The 22,090-nt window shown below is 45.3% G+C and overlaps 1 protein-coding gene across 3 annotated transcripts in view; it reads left to right on the forward strand.

The window, feature by feature from the left end:
* The window catches only part of LOC109938710 (serine/threonine kinase 11 interacting protein), a 115,587-nt gene that overhangs the window by 20,931 nt on the left and 72,566 nt on the right, over window positions 1-22,090 (forward strand). For all 3 annotated transcript variants that reach the window (XM_048599048.1, XM_048599051.1, XM_048599049.1), the window contains exons 3-13: window positions 1,043-1,245; window positions 1,996-2,070; window positions 4,715-4,810; window positions 7,826-7,933; window positions 10,213-10,284; window positions 10,713-10,842; window positions 13,391-13,494; window positions 14,389-14,478; window positions 17,173-17,214; window positions 17,751-17,894; window positions 19,176-19,257. In XM_048599048.1, the coding sequence (XP_048455005.1) occupies window positions 1,043-1,245; window positions 1,996-2,070; window positions 4,715-4,810; window positions 7,826-7,933; window positions 10,213-10,284; window positions 10,713-10,842; window positions 13,391-13,494; window positions 14,389-14,478; window positions 17,173-17,214; window positions 17,751-17,894; window positions 19,176-19,257 (1,146 nt within the window). The remainder of the gene's footprint in view (window positions 1-1,042; window positions 1,246-1,995; window positions 2,071-4,714; window positions 4,811-7,825; window positions 7,934-10,212; window positions 10,285-10,712; window positions 10,843-13,390; window positions 13,495-14,388; window positions 14,479-17,172; window positions 17,215-17,750; window positions 17,895-19,175; window positions 19,258-22,090) is intronic.

Consider the following 22,090-nt stretch of genomic DNA (forward strand, 5'->3'; position numbering starts at 1 on the left):
CAGCCTATTATCCTTGTGCTGCCTCTGAGCGAGATCTCCAATTAGTCCCACTCCCCATGCTGTCATAAAATCCCTACAGTGTGGAAACAGGCCATTCAGCCCAACAGGTCCACACTGCCCCTCCAAAGAGCATCCCACCCAGACCCTTTTCCCCTAGCCCTGATTTCCCCACGTCTAACCAACCTAACCTAAACATCCCTGGGCACATAGCATCGCCATGCACATCTTTGGACTGTGGGAGGAAACCGGAGCACCTGGAGGAAACCCATGCAGACAGGGGAGAACATGCAAACTCCACACAGACAGTCGCCCGAGGCTGGAATCGAACCCGGGTCCCCTGGCTGTGAGGCAGCAGTGCTAACCACTGAGCCACAGTGCCACCCTGTGCTCTTTCCATATTGCACACAACTTTTCCCCCCTTTTTGTGTTTTTCTAGCTTCAAAGTAATTATTACACCTGCTCCCTTCCTTGAGCAGAATGTTCCAGATTGTAAATGAGTGATTACGTCTAAAAACATTTTCTCATGTCTCCTCTGGTGTTTTCAGCAATTATTGTAAATATAATGCCCCAAAAATGAACAGGAGTGCAGTTGCCAGAACCAGGAAGTGTTGTTTCAGGATAAGACGTCAGCCAGTTAAGACACAGATTAAATCTTTCATCACTGAGAGTTGAGGAAATTTAGAAATCTCCATCCCAGAGTACAGTGAGCGCTCAATTATTGAGTATACTCATAACCTTAGATTAACAGATCTTTAGAATCGAGGAAATTATGAATGTATGATTAGCATGGGAAGGTAGAGTTGCTCTCGAAGAGAACTGAATTTTGCTGATTGGTGAAGGGAGCTCAAAGCCCAAATGGCCAGCTTTGGTTTCTATTTCATTCCTCCTTGGATTAAAGATCAGGAACCTTTGTCCAGTCCTCCTGATGCAGCAGTATGCTCCTCTCAGGAAACGAGGGGTCCTTATCTTGGTTCATGAGGGTGTCCCACTTACAGGTGGCTTTGTTACATATGTGAATGTCTCTCTGGTGCCCTTTGTCCAGGTGACTCTGTACTGAATGGGACAAGTACTCTGTCGCTGTTAACTGCTGGCCTCCAGCTCCTCCACAGTCTCTTTGAGCAGCACCTCCTGCCACGCAAGTACCAGCATGGGTTCATCGCACTGCCCTCCCACCCTTCTGATACTGCCTCTGTCCTTGAGGTGCAGTTTCTTTTCGATGTTCTGCAGAAAACCATCTCGTTGAAGGTTGGTAAAACTTTACACGTTTTATTTTCTGTAAGGTCATGGCTTTTAAGACTGTGCCTTGAATTTCCATTGATAATATCATTGATTATGTTTTCTTCACACTAGAGAGCGTCTTTGATATACCTAGAGTAGGTGCAGATGGTTTTGTAATGCATATTTGTTTTCTTCTAGACATTAAGGTTCCTCTACACCGTCCCCACTAAACATTTCCCAATGGAGATAGTACAGGTTTAGATATAGAGTATCTAACACTTATTGTGTTTTAGAATCCTGATGTCAGAAATTTAAGTCTTTCCCAATATCTGGGTCTCTGCTCTAGAGTTAGCGAGTCGAGAATGCAATCCAGGTATCAGCTGGGGTTAAGATGCAAAGCAAGTGAAATTGTAGCCCCTCTTTCTCATAGCAATTAGTTCTATGAATGGAACAGAGTAAAAATCTTTTGTACCTGTGTTTGTGGAACATTACAGTTTTATCAAGTCTTTCCTTTGGGATTATTGGATGTCTTTGCCCCTGTGTATTTGGCATGGGTGGGGGGAGAGGGACTGGTTTATAACTTTAGGGCAAGGCTGTTAGTAAGACAGACGTGTGGATGTGCGCACACATGCATCGATGGTGGGAGCTCAGGGAGAATGTCTGTACATGTTTGTTTTGAGGGAGAGGGGAGAGTAATGAATCTATGTTGAGGGATGGGTTATCTGCATCTGCCTTCTCTTTCTGAATCTCTGTAAAATACTATCTCTTTTCTTCCAGTTGGTACATCCCTCGGGTCCCAAACTCCAGACATCTGTGAAGATCATGGCTTTTAAATCTCTCAGATTTTTAGAGGTATGTATGATGTGCCATTTCCTTCCAATCAGGGTCACTGGTTGGGTAGCTCTGTTGTCTGTCTGTAGCAGACAGCTGGAGCCATTAACCTCAGCTTCTTCCTTCCTGTGGATGAGACTGTGTTCAGCTGCAATACACTTCAACACATAGCAACAACTTGACATTTAAAAAGCACCTTTAATGTAGTCAGATTTCCCGTGTTTCACTATCTGGCTGTCTCTAATCTATGAGATCTGACCCTGTGTGGGTAGTAGCTCATGGATTTAAAGTGATTAAACACGCCAGGATGCATCATAAGACAAAGTATGGCACCCACTTGCACGTTAGGTCAGATGACCAAAAGCTTGGTCAAAGCATTAAGGGTCAGCGGCCCCAAAATGTTAACTCTGATTTTTTTTTTCTTACAGATGCTGCCAGACCTGCTGAACTTTTCCGGCAACTTCTGTTTTTGTTTCTGATTTACAGCATCCACACTTGTTTTGGTTTTTATTTAGTTAACTTTTAAGGACTGTTTTGAATGAAGAAAGTGAGGTGGAGAGGTGCAGCGAGGGAATTCCAGAGTCATAGTCATTCAGCACGGAAACGGACCCTTTGGTCCAACCAGTCCACGCTGACCATAATCCCAAACTAAACTAGTCCCATCTGCCTGTGCTTGGCCCATATTCCTCCAAACATTTCTTGTTCATGTACTTATCCAAATGTCTTTTAAACATTGTAACTGTACTTGCATCCACCACTTCCTCTGGAAGTTCATTCAACACTCTAATCACTCATAGAACATAGAACATTACAGCACAGTACAGGCCCTTCGGCCCTCGATGTTGCGCCGACCTGTGAAACCAATCTGAAGCCCATCTAACCTACACTATTCCATTATCATCCATATGTTTATCCAATGACTATTTAAATGCCCTTAAAGTGGGCGAGTCTACTATTTTTGCAGGCAGGGCATTCCACGCCCTTACTACTCTCTGAGTAAAGAACCTACCTCTGACATCTGTCCTATATCTATCACCCCTCAATTTAAAGCTATGTCCCCTCGTGCTAGCCATCACCATCCGAGGAAAAAGGCTCCCACTGTCCACCCTATCTAATCCTCTGATCATCTTGTATGTCTCTATCAAGTCACCTCTTAAACTTCTTCTCTCTAACGAAAACAGCCTCAAGACCCTCAGCCTTTCCTCATAAGACCTTCCCTCCATACCAGGCAACATCCTGGTAAATCTCCTCTGCACCCTTTCCAATGCTTCCACATCCTTCCTATAATGCGGCGACCAGAACTGTACGCAATACTCCAACTGCGGCCGCACCAGAGTTTTGTACAGCTGCAACATGACCTCATGGCTCCGAAACTCAATCCCTCTACCAATAAAACCTAACACACCGTACGCCTTCTTAACAACGCTATCAACCTGGGTGGCAACTTTCAGTGATCTATGCACATGGACACCGAGATCTCTCTGCTCATCCACACTACCAAGAATCTTACCATTAGCCCAGTACTCTGTATTCCTGTTACTCCTTCCAAAGTGAATCACCTCACACTTTTCCGCATTAAACTCCATTTGCCACCTCTCAGCCCAGCTCTGCAGCTTATCTATGTCCCTCTGTAACCTGCAACATCCTTCCGCACTATCCACAACTCCACCGACTTTGGTGTCATCCGCAAATTTACTAACCCATCCTTCTACGCCCTCATCCAGGTGCAAAGAAGATTGCTTCTCATGTTCTTTTAAATCTTTCTCCTCTCAAATATGCCCCAAGTCTTGAAATCCCCCATCACAGGAAAAAGACACCTGACATAGCTATGCCCCTCATGATTTTATAAACCACTATAAGGTCAACCTTCAACCTCCTACACTCCAGTGAAAATGAGTCCCAGCCTATCCAACCCCTCCTTATAATGCCAGTCCTCCAGACATGGCAACACCCTGGTGAATCTCTTCTGAACCTTCTCCAGCTTAATAATATCCTTCCTATAGCAGGGAGACCAGAACTTGGGGCCCAGGGAGCTGAAAGGCAGGCCTGCTACTGGTGCAGCGGTTAAAATCCGGGATGCGCAGGAGGTCAGAATTAACGGAGGTCAGATGGCACTCGGTTGTGTGGTTGAAGGAGATTACAGTGGTAGGGAGAGTTTTGAAAAGGAGGATGACTAATTTAAAGTAACAATGTTGCTCAGCCAGGAATCCAGTCTTGGTCAGTGACCACAGACCTGCAATAGGATCAGGACTTACATCAAGTTTAAATATAGGGAGCAGAGAAAAGTTCCACATTCTTGCAGATTAGGCCACTTTATTCCAAGCTTGTGAGACGCATTCACAAACAAAAACAGAAGTTGCTAGAAAAGTAGAACTGAGGAAGAGTCACCAGACCCGAAATGTTAACTCTATTTTCTTCACAGGTGCTGCCAAGTCTGCTGAGCTTTTCCAGCAACTTCTGTTTTTGTTCCTGATTTACAGCATCCGCAGTTCTTTTGGTTTTTGTGAGACACATTGTTTGGATGTAGTATCATCAATGTGTACGGTGCGCTGCAAAGACAATATTGATCAGATCTAGACCTCTGTGATGCGCCGATGCAATAGAATATTGTGCTTCTGTGGATTGCATGATAAAGCCCTAAGCCCAGTTCGCTGTTGTCTTCCAGTTGAAGCGGGTACCTCCTCACTGCTTGGAAGGGCTCCGGTCTGTCTACACACGACTCGAGATCCTTGTCTGTTCAAGCTGCATCAACACAATTGAGGTGAGTCTATGTCCTCTATCAGACACAAGAAGAGTGAGGGTGGGCCCATCAGCTGTCCGAAATGGACCACTTCTGATTATTTTACAGAAGCAAGGGGCTTGCATTCGTATTGCACCTTTCCCATCTGCATGTTGAAAAGTGCTTTACAGCTGGTTAGTGACTTTGTTTTTGCAGCAAGGATGCAAGAGACTGGGCAATCAATTTGCCCTCAGTCAGACCCTGCAAACAACAGAAGTAGTACTGTAAGCGACACCACACAAACCAGAATTTTCACCCCACTCCTCCCCCACAACACTATATACACGTACACACATGCCCACCTCCCAGCATCAACAAGTGATGTTTTCACACTGAAATTATTGTCAAAGAGCTATCTGAACATTATGAAATATTTTTAAGGACAGATGGTGATACAGTGCTAACATCTCTAGACTAATAATCCAGAGGGCCAAGCTACTGTTCTGGAGCACACTATTTCCCTAGGATGGAGGATTTCAAGACTAGGGGCCATATTTTTAAGGTGAGAGGAGAGAAATTTGAAAAAGACACAAGAGGCAACTTTTTTTACACAGAGGTTGGTTCGTGTGTGAAATGAACTGCCAGAGGAAGTGATGGATGTGGGTACTATGAATAAGAAAGGTTTGGAAGGGTATGGACCAGGAGCAGGCAAGTGGGACCAGTTTGGGACTGAAGGGTCTGTTTCCGTGCCGTATGACTCTGAGTCTATGACAGCTGGTAGTGTTTAAATTCAAATAAATGATTGAAAACTGCAACCATTACAGCAACATGGTTACAAGGAGATCAAAGCTGGGACCTAAATATTCCAGGGATGTGACTTGTCAAAAAGACAGGTAAGAAGGAAAGGAGTTCTGAGGAAGGGTCATCAGACCTGAAACGTTAACTCTTGATTTTTCTTCTCAGATGCTACTAGACCTGCTGAGCATTTCCAGCAACTTCTGTTTTTGTTCAAGAAAGAAAGGATGGTGTGTGTAGCGTTATTTAGAGTAAGTGCAATAGCAAAATAACATCATGGATTGGATGATGTAGAATCCATATGTGTGAAGGTAAGAAATAATAAGGGGAATATCATACCAGTGGGAGTGATCTGTACGCTTCCTAGTAGACCTTGATAAGGAAGGGTTCATAGAGTGTATTTGGAACAAAGTCCTAAAATAATGTCTAGGAAAACCTGTAGAAAAGTCCCAGAGGATTGGAATACTCCCAATGTAACACCTTTATTTAAAAAGGGAAGGAAAGAAAAGTACAGGTAACCACAGGCCAGTTAGCTTGTTATTGGGAAAATATTGGAGCCTATTATAAAGAATGTAGACAGCATTTAGAAATACATAATCTAATCAAACAGAGTGCCTGGCTTCATGACCGGGCTGACGGAGTCATACGGCATAGAAACAGGCCCTTCAGTTCATCATGTCCGTGATGACCCACAAACACCAAACTGCACTAATCCCATCTACCTGTACTTGGTCCACAGCCAGCTCTGCCCTGGCATTTTAAGTGCTTATCCAGGTGCTTCTTAAATTTTGTGAGAGCACCTGCCTCCTCCACCCTCTCAGGCAGCACATTCTATATATCTACCACCCTCTGAGGAAAAAAGAAATTCTCCTATCTCCTCTGAACCACTTGCTCATCACCTTAAACTTGTGCCCTCTGGTCTTACCTGTCTTTTTGAGAAGTTACATACCCCCGAATAAGTAGGCCCCAACTTTGATCTCCTTGTAACCGTGTTGCAGTTTTTAATCATTTATTCAAATTTAAATACCACCAGCTGTCAGGGGGATAAAGATTCTCTTGATCTCTCTTGATCTAGTCTGTTTATGCCTCCCATAATCCCTCAAACAGATATAGGAAGGCAGTGACCTAGTGGTATTATTGTTAATCCAGGGATCCCGGTAATGTTCTGGCAACCTGGGTTTGAATCCTGCCCCTGCAGATGGTAGAATTTGAATTCAATAAAAAAGACTCTGGAATTAAGAGTCTAACAATGACCATGAATCCATTGTCGATTGTTGGAAAAGCCCATCTGGTTCACTAATGCACTTTAGGGAAGGAAGCTGCCACCTTTTCCCTGTTCTGGCCTACATGTGACTCCAGACCCACGGCATTGTGGTTCACTCTTAATACTCAGGGCCGTTGGGGATGGGCAATAAATCCTGGTCTAGCTGGTGACGCCCACATCCCGTGAATGAATAAAAAAGATCTCCTCTCAGCCTCTTCTGCTCCAGGGAAAACAAACCCAGTCTATCCTCCTAACAGAAATTTTTCATCCCAGGCAATATCCTGGTGAATCTCCTCTACACTTTCTCCAGTGCAATTGTGTCCTTCCAAAAGAGTGGTGACCAGAACTGCACACGGTATTCCATCTGTGGACTAAAAAATGTTTTATAAAATTGCAACAAGACTGCCCTGGCCCTGTATTCAATCCCTAGCTAATGAAGGCAAGCATCCTATATGCTTCCTTCACCATCCTGTCTACCTGTGCTGACACCTTCAGAGGTCTACGGACTTGTACACCAAGGTCCCTTTGTTCCTCAGTACTCCCGAGGGGACCTACGATTCATTGCATAAATCATTCCCTTATTAGACTCCCAAAATGCATCCCCTCACTATTACCAGGATTAAATTCCATTTGCCATTGCTGTACCCAATTTTGGATCCAATTTGCCAACTTGTCTTAGATCCTGTGGGCTCTTACTGTTTGGACCAGCCTTCCATGGGATCTCTCAAAAACTAGGTCAGCCTCTGGTTTGATTCTCGCCATACTTGTCTGGTGATGTAGAGTGTCTGGGTGCACAGCAAGTGGTGGTGGTTTTGGAGACGGGGTATTTCCTTTTAGCTCAGTGATGACCTGGAGGAAGGAGGAACAGCCTCTAAATCAGCCCATTGCTAACTGTGCTATTTCTTTCTCCATCTCTTCCCATCTCTCTCTCTCTCTCTCTCTCTCTATTTCTATTCCCCACCCCATCTGTCTCTTGACTTTTCCTTTACCCAATGCAGGAAATTATCTCGGTCTGCGGTGGGGACCTGAGCTCTGCACTCCCCTGGCTCGATTTGCACACGCTTAATTTCAGCAACAACTTCATCACCTCCCTGGACAGCTCACTGGTAAGACCATTTGCCAGAATTTCCTACTGAGCATCTGAATGCACTGTTTGTTTAATAGGTAGCTGCGTGATGCATAGCTACCCATGTCCAGTTTCAGCCCTTATTCTGTGGGGCGTCAGCTAATTTCGGACTAGAATTGATAATAAAGACATTAGAACTTTCCCTCCTGACCTTCCTTCAATCAATTTTATGTTCTGAACTGATATACCCCAGAATACTGAGAGAGGCAAGGGAGGAAATTGCTGGGGCCTTGAGGGAAATCTTTATATCCTCACTGGCTACAGGGGAGGTCCCAGAGGATTGGAGAGTAGCCAATGTTGTTCCTTTGTTTAAGAAGGGTGGCAGGGATAATCCAGCTAATTACAGGCCGGTGAGCCTTATGTCGGTGGTAGGGAAATTATTGGAGAGGATTCTTTGAGACAGGATTTACTCCCACTTGGAAATAAGTCAGCGTATTAGCGAGAGACAACATGGTTTCGAGAAGGGGAGGTTGTGTCTCACTAACTTGGTTGAGTTTTTTGAGGAAGCAATGAAGGTGATCGATGAAGGTAGGGCAGTGGATGTTGTCTACATGGACTTCAGTAGGGCCTTTGACAAGATCCCTCATGGCAGGCTGATACAGAAGGTAAACTTACACGGGGTCAGAGGTGAGTTTGCAAGATGGATAAAAAAAACTGGCGCAGTCATAGAAAACAAAGGGTAGCAGTGGGAGGGTGCATTTCTGAATGGAGGGCTGTGACTAGTGGCATTCCTCAGGGATCTGTGTTAGGACTTTGCTATTTGTAATATAGATTTGGAGGAAAATGTAACTGGTCTGATTAGTAAATTTGCCGATGACACAAAGGTTGGTGGAATTGCGGATAGTGATGAGGACCGTCAAAGGATACAGCTGGATGTAGATGGGTTGGTGACTTGGGCAGAGAGATGGCAGATGGAGTTTAATCTGGAAAAGTATAAGGTGATGCATTTTGGAAGGTCTAATCCAGTTGGAAAATATACAGTAAATGGCAGAACCCTTAAGAGTACTGATAGGCAGAGGGATCTGGATGTACAGGTACACAGGTCACTGAAAGTGGCAACGCAGGTGGAAAAGGTAGTCAACAAGGCATATGGCATGCTTGCCTTCATCGGCCGGGGCATTGAGTTTAAAAATTGGCAGGTAATGTTGCAGCTTTATAGAACCTTAGTTAGGCCGCATTTGGAATATTGTGTTCAATTCTGGTTGCCAAGCTACTGGAAGGATGTGGTGGCTTTGGAGAGGGTACAGAAAAGATTTACCAGGATGTTGCCTGGTATGGAGGGCATTAGCTATGAGGAGAGGTCGGAGAAACTTGGGTTGTTCTCACTGAAACGATGGAGGTTGAGAGGCAACCTGATAGAGGTCTACAGGATTATGAAGGGCATGGACAGAGCGGACAGTTAGAAGCTTTTTCCCAGGGGGTATGAATCATTTACCAGGCACCATAGGTTTAAGGTGCGAGGGGCAAGGTTTAAAGGTGACGTATGAGGCAAGTTATTTACACACAGGGTGGTGGGTGCCTGGAACTCGCTGCCAGGGGAGGTAATGGAAGCAGATACGATGGTGACTTTTAAAGGGCATCTTGACAAATACATGTATAGGATGGGAATAGAGGGATATGGTCCCCGGAAGGATAGGGGGTTTTAGTTGTAACGGGCAGCATGTCGGTGTAGGTTTGGAGGGCCGAAGGGCTTGTTCCTGTGCTGTAATTTTCTTTGTTCTAAATAGAAATCCAGCCAGTTTCAGCTTTGAGTGCAGTACATGGTTAGATAGAATAAAGCTCCCTTTACACTTAAACTTGACATCAAACACTTCAAGGACAGATACTTTACAGCATTAGGTATAAAGCTCTGTCTGCATTGTCCCCATCAAGCACTTCCAGGACTGGGACAGCACGGGGTTAGATACAGAGTAAAGCTTCCTTTACACTGGCTCAATTAAAGATTCCCTAGGCTGTAGGAATGAGGAATGTAATTGTGACCAGCTCCTGTTCCTGACTCTCCTCACAACCTTATCCCCAACAGAGGATAATTTTCATTCATTAATTAAATGTTGGTGTGGCTGGCATTTAATACCAACCTTTAGTTGCTGTTGAGAAGTGAATCTCCATTGCCCCACTGTTGGTGGAATTCAAACTTGCTTCCAGATGAAACGTGAATTATTTGTCATGTAACACTCTCATTCTGTTGCTGAAAATGCAGTAACGGACCAGTTTCCATGCTGATTCCTGCTTTATCCTTTTGCTGTCCTGTTCCAACAGGCCCTGCTCAGTGTGCTACGGATTCTGGACCTGAGTCATAACCGAATCCAGGACTGTGCGGAGCATCTCAAGGTGAGGACTTCCATCCATTGTGGGGGCTGTACCCCACATGACCATCTCTCCAGCTGAGGGTTTTGATGTGTTGGGGGAAAGGGTAGTTGCAGGTGGAGGGATGTGTTTCTGGTTTGATGTGAAATGAAACGTGGTTTGTGTGCTAATAGTTAGTAATGGAGATGAGGCTCAAGCTGTATTCAAGCCATTTTAGATAGTATTGGGATGGGATGGGAGGGGTGGGGTCGGTTGCAGGATGGTGGGAGTAGTGAAAATGGAGACACGAATGCTAATGGTCACTGCCAAGTATATCACTCATGGAGATACGATGAAATGTGGTGATGCTGCCACACTTGGCCAAATAGCCCTCTGGCTGCACGTGCTTCCAGTTAGAGCCTGTTTTTCTGACTTCTCCTTCACGGTCTAACTGTCGTCTCCTTAACCCCCAGCCCCTATCGGAACTGGAATATGTTAACTTGAGCTACAATCTTCTGGAGAGAGTGCCCATCTTCAGCTCCTGCTCTCGAGTTCAGCTGACCACTCTGCTCTTGCGCAACAACAGTTTGGAGAATATTAATGGTAAACTGGCTGCTATGTGTTGGGGTTTTTCAGTTTGTGGTTGAGAGTCTTCAGTTTCTGCAACTATGTCACTTAGAAACTAATTCTCTTTGGGGAAGGAAACCTGCCGTCCTGACCTCGTCCTGCCTTCATGCGACTCCAGACCCACAGCAATATGGTTAACTCTTAACTGCCCTCTGGGTGATTAAGGAGGGGCAATAAATGCTGCCTAGCCAGTGATGCCCTCATCGCGCAAATGAAATGACTTTGGAGAAGGATTAGGCCATTGGGGCCCCTCCTGTCTGCTGCTAAGATTATGACCGATTGTAGTGTCAACTCGACTCGTCCAACCCTCATAACCTTAGATTCTTGATGAATAAAGGAGTCAATCTATCTCTGGTTTAAAAATATTCAGGGACATTCCCCCCCCCCCCCCACTCTCCGAGAAGACATCTCTTCAGGCTCAAATCTTCAGAGACCTGCTTCTCCCTCTTAAAGAGGAAGGAGACCCCTGATTTCTAATGGTGTCTGGTAGTTCCCAACTCGGAGAGATAATCCTACCTCACAGTATCCATCCTGTCAAGTCCCCTTGTGACCCATTTCCCTAGTCACTGCTTTAGGCAGAGTGTGGATATACTGAGGGATTCAAGTTGTGACTTCTCAGAAATCCCAGCGCAGCTGACGATTATTTCCTATTCATTCACGAGATGTGGACATCACTGGGATGGGCCAGTATTTACTGCCCTTCCCTCATTGTCCTTGAGCAGTTGATGACGAGCTGCCTCCCAGAACCTTGGCACTCTATATTTGGTGTAAGTGGACTGTTGGGGTGTTCTGGGATTTTAATCTGGTAGGATTTGTCCAGAAAGTGGAATCCTGTGACAGGCAGTTACCTACTGCTTAGAACTCTCCAAAACCTCCCTGATCCTGAGGTCACGTCAGAGGGTTCTCACACACAACTGAATAGTTTGCTTGGAAACATTAGAAAGGTTCTGAAGAAGGGTCACTGTGCTCGAAATGTTAACTCCTATTCTCCGCAGATGAGGCCAAGACCTGCTGAGTTTCTCCAGCAGTTCTTGTTTCTGTGTGTTTCTGGTCATCAGCATCCGCAGTTCTTTGTTTTATATTAGAACCATTAAGCCTGCTTTTACTCCTAGTTAACTATAACCGTTCCCTAAACCTCCCCACCCACCTCCCCCACAGAATCTCCGCAATCGCACTCACCACGCAGGAACACCTTACCCACTCTACCCTCTCACTCATTTGGAATCGGCAGCTATTTCCATAAAAAGAGAAATGTTTTCTGTGATAGTTCACTGCTACTGATATTGGTGTGGTTTACTGGACTGTTCCTGTTATGAAGGCCCTGCTTTGAGAATCTCAGAATTATTATGACCCAACTGGACGCCATTCGGCCTATCATCCGTTCTATCATCTCATGCCAATCTCCTGCCTTTTCTCCATATCCAATGCCCACTTGAATGCCTTAATTGAAGATGTCTGCACCAAATTTCCAGGCAGTGCATTCCATATTCAAATCCTCACTAGAGCTCTTGGAAAGGTAAGTGGGCTACAGGATTCCAACTCAGATCAAAAGATTCAGGCCACAATGTTTCAATATGATTTTCTCGCACTCTCATTCTCTCTATCACGGTCGCTTTCCCTGCTCCCCCTTGCTCTTCTTTCTCTCCCCCCCCCCCCCCCCCCCCCCACCCCTCCCCACCCCCCCCAACTCTTGCGTGCTCTCCCCCTCCCCCCAATTCATACTCCAGTGGATACAGGCTCAGCTTGTCCAATCTTCCATCATAAAATAGATTCCAAGGGTCAGATAATTTTTGAACCGCATCTAATGCAATGATGTCCTTCTGTATCGAGTCCAAAATCTGTACATGGTACTCCAGATGTGGTCTCAGTGATGGTCTCTGTAACTGTAGCAAAACGCCCCTACTTTTACATTCCATTCCCTCGAAACAATCATTTCACTTGCTTTGCTAATCACTTGAGATACTTGCATATTAACTTGAAAAATGAATGTACTAGCACACGCAGACATGCACCTCAAGACTTCTGCAATCTTTCTCCACTTAAGCTGATTTTGTATTCTTCCTGCCAAAAAGGACAAATTGACAGAACTCTGGGTGCTGAAACTCAGAAACAGAAATTGCTGGAAAATGTCAGTAGGTCTGGCAGCATCTGTGGAGAGCATCAGGAATTGGTCAAATTAACATTGCTACATTCTATTCCATTTGTCAAATGTTTTCCTACTCGCTTACATTTGGATACTCTTTACGTTGTCTTCAACATTTATCTATTGACATATCTTTGTGTCATCAGAAAATTTAGCAATTATACTTTCAGTGCTTTCATCCAAATCACAAATTTTTAGATAGTTGAGTGTGTATTTATTTGGTTCCTTTTGAAAGTCATTTGAAGTTGCTACTGCGCGTCAAGCAATATGGTCATGATTACAACAACTACACTTTGACATACTATGAACTTCTGGATGGTGCTATATAAAGGCAAGAGTGGTTCTTTCTTTTGATCTTCTGATATCTTATTCCCTTTTTAGGAGTCGAGCATTTATCACATTTGAAACACCTGGATCTGGCGTACAACATAATCTCGGAACATGCACAGCTTGCTCCACTGTCCCAGCTACACAGCCTAAAGGAGGTGGGTGGTGTGACTAATAGCACAGTGAGGGTCAGTAAGTTGGGGAACACTGAAGATTGAGGGAGTTTGCACAGATCCTGCATCTGTGTTGTGCTGGGGATGAGGTGAGCTTTTTAAGTACGGCACTCTTGTATGAAAAGTATGCCTGACAGTAAGATTCACTATTTCAGAGGGCAATTGGTTTGAGCCCAATAGCCACATAACTGAGCTGGCTGGTGTCTCACATCAGAGGTTTGCTAAATCCAGAGCTAATCTGGATTTCTTGGCATGAAAGTCTCCCTTCTCTGTTGAATGAAATGCATGGAAATAATCTCTGTTAAACAGCCCCATCTTTAGGGCACAACCTGTCCACACCTGCTGCAAGAAAAGAGCAAAACAATCACATGGTGTGTCTCTCTCTCTGTCTGTCTGTGTCTCTCTCTCTCGTTCTCTCCTCACCTATTCCACACCACCCCCCCCCGCTCAACCTCCGGCTAACCCCAGGACAGGTTAGAAGAAGCTTTACTCTGTATCTAATCCTGTGGTATACTTGTCCTGGGAGTGTGTGGCAACAGTACAGGAAGTTTTACTTCAGCTTCAAAAAGTAGAAAGAGCTTTGCTGTCCGTTTCATTTCCCAATTCATGTACTTTGCCCAGCCCATATTGGGATTTCTTAAATCTGTTGCACTCGGACTTGTTGGTGAGCAGAGCAGTGCAGGGTATTCGTGTGGATGTAGCATACAGGCAGGAACGTTCAGTTGTGACCACAACCAAATCAGCCATCATCTTATTGAATAGCAGAGCAAGCTTGATGGGCTGAATGGCTGACTCCTTCCATATCCTGCTTTCCCATGTTCTACCCCATCTGGCAAAACTTCAGTGCAGGTGTGTAATGCCTAGTGTCTTGTCTTACAGCTCTTCCTTCAAGGGAACCCCGTATGTTACCAAAAACTGCATCGACCCTGCACTATCCATCACCTTTCACCCAAAGCAGCCTTCATGCGGGTAAGTATTTGTGGGTACTGTTGAGCTGGTTAGAGTTTGGAGTCTCTCACTGCTAGCAGGTCACTTCCTGAGTTGCTGGGGAGGAGCAGCATGCTGGAACAAGGCTGGTAACTGGGTTTGGCTTTGGCTTTGGCTTTGTGCAATCCACTCACCTCCTTTTGCCTTCAATCATTCTGGATTGCCTGATGAGGAAAGGCTGGATAGGATGGAGTTTAGAAGAGTCAGAGGAATACTTAACATGTAAGTTCTTGAGGGGACTTGACTGGGTTAATATGGAAAAGGATGTGGGAGAATCTTGAATGGGGGGTCATAGGTTAAAAATGGACAGTGCTTGCTAACACCCGCAACTGCAGGCAGCTACACGCATGCTGTTTTGGAACATGCGTGCACACGATATGCAATCATTTAGAAATTACATGTGACATCATGCACAAATGCATGTGCAGGAAACCGTGTGCGGTTTTGAAATAGGGCTCACTGGGGAGAGGAGACTCTGGATAGAGGTAATCCCTGGAATGAGGATGCAAGAGGGGTTAGGAGCTGGGACTGTTGGGGGTGAAGGTGGGTGGCGACAAGGTGAGCCCAGGCCTTGGGAGTTGCGGGATGGGGGGGTAACAAGGAGGGCCCAGGAGCTGGCAGGCCCTCCCTCCTTCTCTCCCTTCTTCCATGTCCAATCCACACTCTCTGTCTGTCCCCCCCCCCCCCCCCCCCCACCCAGTCTGCTTGTATGCATTTATGTGATTTAACCAGTGCAATATGTACATGTGTTGGTGTCAACAAACACGCCCCTTTAAAAACAAGGGGTCACCCATTTAAAGCAGATGAGAAAATGTTCTTCTCCTCAGGATTGTGTGTCTTTGGACTCCCCTTCCTCAAAAGGCAAAGGGTGCTGAATCTTTAAACATTTTTAAGGCAGACGTAGTTTGATTCTTGATTACCAAAAGGATTAAACATTATCAGGGATGTGCAAGACTTATGGCGTTGAGGTTAAAATCAGATCAGCAGCAATCATTTTGAACAGCAGACCAGGTTTGAAGGCTGGAGTGGCCTTCTCTTGTTCCTTGTTCATGTATTCATGTGGTATTGCTGTGATAGTCTTCTGTGCTGGAGAAAGTGATAAAAATGTTTTGGACTTGTTCTCTCCTGCCTGTTTCAGTGTTGTGAATGATCCCTTGTGGAATATATTTAAGGCTGGGAAAGGCAGATTTTTGGTGTCTTGGGGAAGTGAGAGAAATGAAGAGTGGCTGGGACAGTGGAGTCAAAGCCCAAGATCCTACTGCAGTTATACAGGGCTTGGTGAACCCACACCTGGAGAATTTGTGGACAGTTTTGGTCTCCCTCCCTCAGAGGGGATGTACTCACCATAAAGGTGGTACAACAAAAGTTCATGGAGCTGTTACCAGGGATGGCAGGACTGTCCTGTGAGGCAAAATCGGTCTGTATTCAATAGAATTTTATATGTTACAATTAGATTCCCCCTCGTCCTTCTAAATTCTAACACCGCTGGACAAACTAGGTGCAGGGAGTTGGGGAGTCTAGAACCAGGGGACACTGTCTCAGGAAGTAGTGTAGATACTTAGGAATGAGATGACAAAAGATTGTCTCATTCAAAGTGTGATGAAGCTGTAGAGTTCTCTACAACAGAAGGCTTTGGAACCAAGATAATGAATATATTAAAGAAGGAAGATAATATTTTAGAATAAAGGCATCAAAGGGCATGGGGAGAAAGCAGGAATGCGACATTGAGATAGAGGATCAGCCATGATCACATTGCATGGGCGAATGGCATCCTCCTGCTTGTAGTTTTAATGTTTTTAAAGTAAACTGTGAACATGTTGTGAATGGCTGAACAGGTTTGGTGGGCTGAATGGTCCACTTGTTTTCCTTGTGTTTTGTGGTACACTAGTAGGTTGTGTTTAGTGGAAGTCAAGTGTAAGGTGATTCGTTTTGGATCTGAGAAAGAGAAATTGGATTTTTCCTTGGTGAGTGAATTGGCGTTGTGGAAGAATATGGGGATGTGTGTTTGTAAGTTTGAATTTCCCAATCAGTGCTTCCTAGTTTTTACCTTTGTGTCTCCCGTCCACATTTTGCTCTTCACTGTGACCACAAATGGCACCTAGCCACCAGCACTTGTATAGCACCTTTAACATAGTAAATTACTCTGATGCGCTTCAAAGGAGCGTTATTAAACTGTGTTGGCACCGAGTTGTGTAAAGTGATATCGTGATGTGACCAAAAGCTTTGTCAAAGACGGTGGTTTTAAGGAGCGTGGTGAGAAAGAGAAGAGGCAGAGAAGTTTTTAGGGAGGGAATTCTCAATGTCAGGGCCCAGACAGTAGAAGGTACAGTGATCAGTGGTGCATCGTGCTTGGGTTGGGGTGAGGGAAGTGGGGAGGGTCTTCTAGTTTTCCTGCTTTGAACCCATGTCAGGGAAGAATGGAGCTGATTCCCATTCAGTTGGTAATCTGAGTGTCTGCTTTTGGCATGTATATTCTTCCCTTCTATTCTCCTGAAATTTTTACTTGAACTTGCAGGTCAGTGTAGAAAGGGTGCCATGAGTATGGTGTCTATACATGTTGGAGAATATTGAAGACAAAAGGGATAATGAATGATGTTGAGAACTTAGGAGTTCACACTGTCCCATTCTGATTGCATCATTGCTATATTATTGACTCTTGTGTTTGTTCCTCCACAGCTGATTTTGGATGGAGACCCATTGACTATGGCAGAGCTCACAGTGAGTATCCCATCACGAGTAAAACGTCTTTTGGTCCCTTACGCATCCACATGACATGTTGTTGCACTCTTAAATTCAGATGAAAGCTCCTTCTATGCTGTCCCCATCAAACATACCCAGGAAGGGAGAGAGCGTGGGGTTAGATACAGTGTCTGAACTGGAGTTAAGCACTTTAAAAATCGGTCACCTGTTTAAGTCAAAGGAGGACAAACAAGTTTTTGGACCCCTCTTCTAGAAAAGGTGGTGGAAGAAGAATCTTTGCATATTTTTAAAGCCGAGTTCAGTAGATTCATGTTGACCGTGGAGTGAATTATTCTTCAAGTGGAGGTAATTCTTATTGACTGGCAGAGCACACTCAAAAGTGTTGAAGTCTTTTTGTTTGTGTGTTTGTATAATATCTGTATCAAGCCCCTTCGACTCACTATAAAGGGAAAAACTACCAACAACTGAGGTCCCTCTTCCCTCTGACCATTCTCTGGCATCTCGTGCACCCTCTCTGCTGCAATCCTGAAACCCTGTAACCTTCCCTCTTGCAGTACCTGCCAAAGACTGGCCGGCTGATAGGCCACTCATCCCGGAATAGCACGCTCAGGAGTGTTCTGGAATCCTCGCTGATCAGTAACCGCAGTGAATGTGTATACTCATCAGACAGCAGTGCCAGGCCAATCACCCGCAAAAAGGTAAATGCTTCAGCTTTTTACACATTGGTTCATAGAATGTGGGTGTTGCTGGCTGGCGGTCCATGTGGTGTAGCTTTCCTCACTGAGACATTAGGGCAGGAGTTCTAGGATGTTAACTTGGTGACAGTAAAGGAACGGCAATATATTGTCAAGTCAGGATGGTATATGTCCTGGAGGAGAACTTGGTGGTGTTCCCATGTATCTGCTGCCCTTGTCCTTCTAGATGGGAGCGGTTGTGGTTTGGAAGGTGCTTTCTGAGGAGCCTTGGTGAATTTCTGCAGGACAACTTGTAGATAGAATGCACTGCTGCTACTGAGTGTCAGTGATGGAGGGAGTGAATGTTGAAGGAGGGGGGTATGGGCTGCTTTGTCCTGGATGTCATCGAGCTGCTTAACTGTTGTTGGAGCTGCACCCATCCAGGCAAGTGGGGCATATTACATTACCATAAAACCTACCTCGACCATGCACTCAAACTAGTATACCAAAAGGAAAGCATTGGATTTATATACAAACCTTTGGTGTACTTCAGCCAACTCCTTTGCAATTTTAATAAAAAAAATTAGATGTGCTAGATGTAGAGAAAATGCTTTCAACCCCCGGGAATCTAGAACACAACATCGTAAGTAAGCCATGGTCACTAACTAATCCAATGGGAAATTCGGAGTGGTGAGACTGTGTGACTCCTTTTTAGAGAGAGTAGGTGAAGCAAGGACTGGAGACATTTTGAGGTGATTCTAGGTAAAAACATGAGGAAGATTGAATATTTTGAGAGCATAAACACCAGCATGGACTACTTGGGTTGAATGGCGATTTACAGAGGAGGTGATGGCCCAGTGGTATTTTCGCTGGACTGTTAATTCAGAGACCCAGATAATATTTTGTGGACCCAGGTTCGAATCCAGCCACGGCAGATGGTGGAATTTGAATTCAAAAATAAATGTGGAATTAAGAATCTAATGACCATGAATCCATTGTCGATTGTCAGAAAAACCCACCTGGTTCACTAATGTCCTTTAGGGAAGGAAACAGCCATCTTTACCTGGTCTGGCCTACATCTGACTCGAGACCCACAGCAATGTGGGTGACTATCGGCTGCCCTCTGGGCAATTAAGGATGGGCAATAAATGCTGCCCTAGCCAGCGACGCCCGCATTCCGTTAATGAATTTAAAAAATGGCCTGTTTCTGAGCTTTACATGGAGTGCCCATATCCTACATAATCAAACTGATTAAGTTTTACTTTTTTTTCCCCTTATTGGGTACCAACCCCACCCCCACTGCAGAGTAAGATCAAGGTGCGGACTGCCAGTATCTCGGAGCCAAGTGATAGTGACAAGGACGTTCAGAATACTCCAGTCACATCGCGTGAGTATTTTGGAGAGCTGGGCTGCAAACTGACTGAAGGGAAGTGGAGACATGTAAGATTTGAATTGTTCAAATTAATGCTTAAATTGCCAAATATATGATTGAGCAGAGTTGTTCAGGTCCCTTGCAGACTGAAAAAGCGGGATGTATTGCAATGCTCAAAGACTGGGTGAAATAGAGAGTGTCTTTAACTCCTCAGTCACGTTCGTATTGCATCAATCATGATTCAATGAACGAAAAGCTGGAGAAACTCTGCAGGTCGGCAGCACCTGTAGAGAAAAACCATTAATGTTTCAAGTTCAACATGACTCTTCTTCAGAACAGGATAAAAGAGAAGTTCCGCAGAGGAGTTGTACTGGGCTTGAAACATTAACTCTACCTCTCTCCGTGGATGTTGCCAGACCTGCTGAGTAATGTTCCCTCTAAACTGCACGCACAGCTGTCCCAGAGTCTCTCTTATGGCGATTGGCATCAGCACACCAGTCACAGCATTGACTTCCCGTTCCAGAGGCGTGCGGAGACTCATGCAGCCAGATAGAAAATGACACTGAACACAGCATTGACTTCCCGTTCCAGAAGCGTGCGGAAACTCATGCAGCCAGAAAGAAAATGACATTGAACACAGCTGCTGAGTTTCTCCAGCAGTTTGTGTCATGTCAGATTTTCAGCTTCCGCAGTGATCTGATTTTTATATGATCTTACTGAATAATTGAATAGGCACAAGGGATGATGACTATTCTTATTAGAGTGTCTCTCCATCCTCCAGGGAAAGTCTGCCTTTAAAACAAATAGCACAGAAAAGAGAGAAATGATTTGGTAGGTGGGCAGATTTGGTAGGATGGTCCCTAGTATGGAGGGATTATTTTATGAATGAAGGTTAAACAGGTTGGGATTCTACTCACTGGAGTTTAGAAGAATGAGATGTGATCTCATTGAAACATAAAGGATTCTTAAGGGCTTGACGGGGTCAATGTTGAGACGATGTCTCCCCTCATGGGAGACGAGGGCATAGTCTCAGAATCAAGGGGAGCCAGTTTAAGACTGAGATGAGGAAGATTTTCTTCTGACGTTCGAGTGCCTTTGGAATTCCTTGCCGGAGAAAGCTATGGGGGCAGAGTCCTTGTGTATATTTAAGGTTGCGATACATTCTTCCTCAGTGGGGTCATCAAAGGTTATGAGGAAAGGGCAGGAAAGTGTATGTGAGGAATGTAGAATCAACCATGATCCCATTGAATGGCAGGGCAGAAGTGAGGGTTGAGCAGCCTAATCCCATTCCTAATAAAAACTGAAAGAACTGTGGATGCTGTAAATCAGGAACAAAAACAGAAGTTGCTAGAAGAGCTCAGCAGGTCTGGCAGCATCTGTGAAGAAAAATCAGTTAGTGTTTAAGGTCCAGTGACCCTTCCTCAGAACTGATGGTAGCTAGGAAAATGCTGGTTTATATGCAGAGGATAGGGTTGGGGCGGGGGCTAAAGCATAAATGATAGGTGGCAATAGAGCCCAAAGAGAGTGTTGGACAGACAAAGGAGTTGATAACAATCTGGCTAGGAGAGTGAATAGCTGTTAACGGAGGCTGTTAGTGGCTAACAATAGGTAGTGTGTAATGGCGGGCTATGTGATAACAAGGCCTGATGTGTGGGGCAGGGGGCTAGGACATGGGAGAGTTCAGGCCCTAAAATTATTGAAATCTATTGAGTCTGAAGGGCTGCAAGGTCCCCAAGTGGAAAATGAAGTGTTGTTCCTCCAGCTTGGGTTGAGTTTCGCTGGAACACTACAGCGAGGCAGAGAGACAGATGTTGTCCAGGGAACAGGGTGGTGTGTTAAAGTAGCAGGCAACTGGTAGCTCAGGGTCTTTTTAGCGAGCAGAACGTAAATGTTCTGTGAAGTGGTCACCCAGTCTACACTTGGTTTCCCCAGTGTAGTGGAGACCACATTGTGAGCAGCGAATGCAGTCGACTAGATTGTGGGAAGTGTAGGTAAAGTGCTGCTTTAAAGAGTGTTTGGGCCCTTGGATACTGGGGCGGGAGGAGGTAAATGGGCAGGTGTTACACCTTTGGTTGCAGTGGAAGGTGCTGTGGGGCTGTTGGGAGTGAAGGAAGAGTGGATCAGGGTGTCCGGAAGGAACAGTCCTGGTGGAAGGAGGAGAGGGGGATATTTGTCTGATGGTGGCATCTCACTGGAGGTGGCGGAAATGGCATCTGATGGGATGATAAGTAAGGACAGGTGGAACCTATCGCTATTGCAGGAGGGAAGAGAGGGGGTGAGGGTGGAAGAGCGGGAGATGGGTCGGACCCGGTTGAAAACCCTGTTGACAACGGTGCTGGGGAATCCTCGTTTGAGGAAGATGGTGGACATTCTGGAATTGGAAAAATTCATTGATTTTTCTTCCAATTTTCACGCTGCCCTCACTTTCACCTAGTTTATCTCTGGCTCCTCCCTTCCATTCCTCGACATCTCTGCTTCCATTTCTGGGGATAGACTGGCCATTAATATCCACTATAAAACCACCGACTCCCACAGCTACCCAGACTATACATCCTCGCACCCTGCTTCCTGTAAAGATTCCGTCCCATTCTCTCAGTTCCTCTGTCTCCGGAGGCCAACTTCGACAAGGGAGCCTCTGAAATGTCCACCTTCTGCCTCAACCGAGGATTCCCCAGCTCCGTTGTCGACAGGGCCCTCAACCAGGTCCAACCCATCTCCCACACTTCTGCCCTCGCCCCTTCTCTTCCCTCCCACAACAGCGATAGGGTTCCCTTATCCTCACCTACCATCCCACCAGCATCCACATCCAGAAGATCATCAGCTGCCAACTCCAGCGAGATGCCACCGC

The sequence above is a fragment of the Rhincodon typus genome, chromosome 7 (genome assembly GCF_021869965.1).
Source record: "Rhincodon typus isolate 14 chromosome 7, sRhiTyp1.1, whole genome shotgun sequence".
Lineage (NCBI taxonomy): Eukaryota > Metazoa > Chordata > Chondrichthyes > Orectolobiformes > Rhincodontidae > Rhincodon > Rhincodon typus.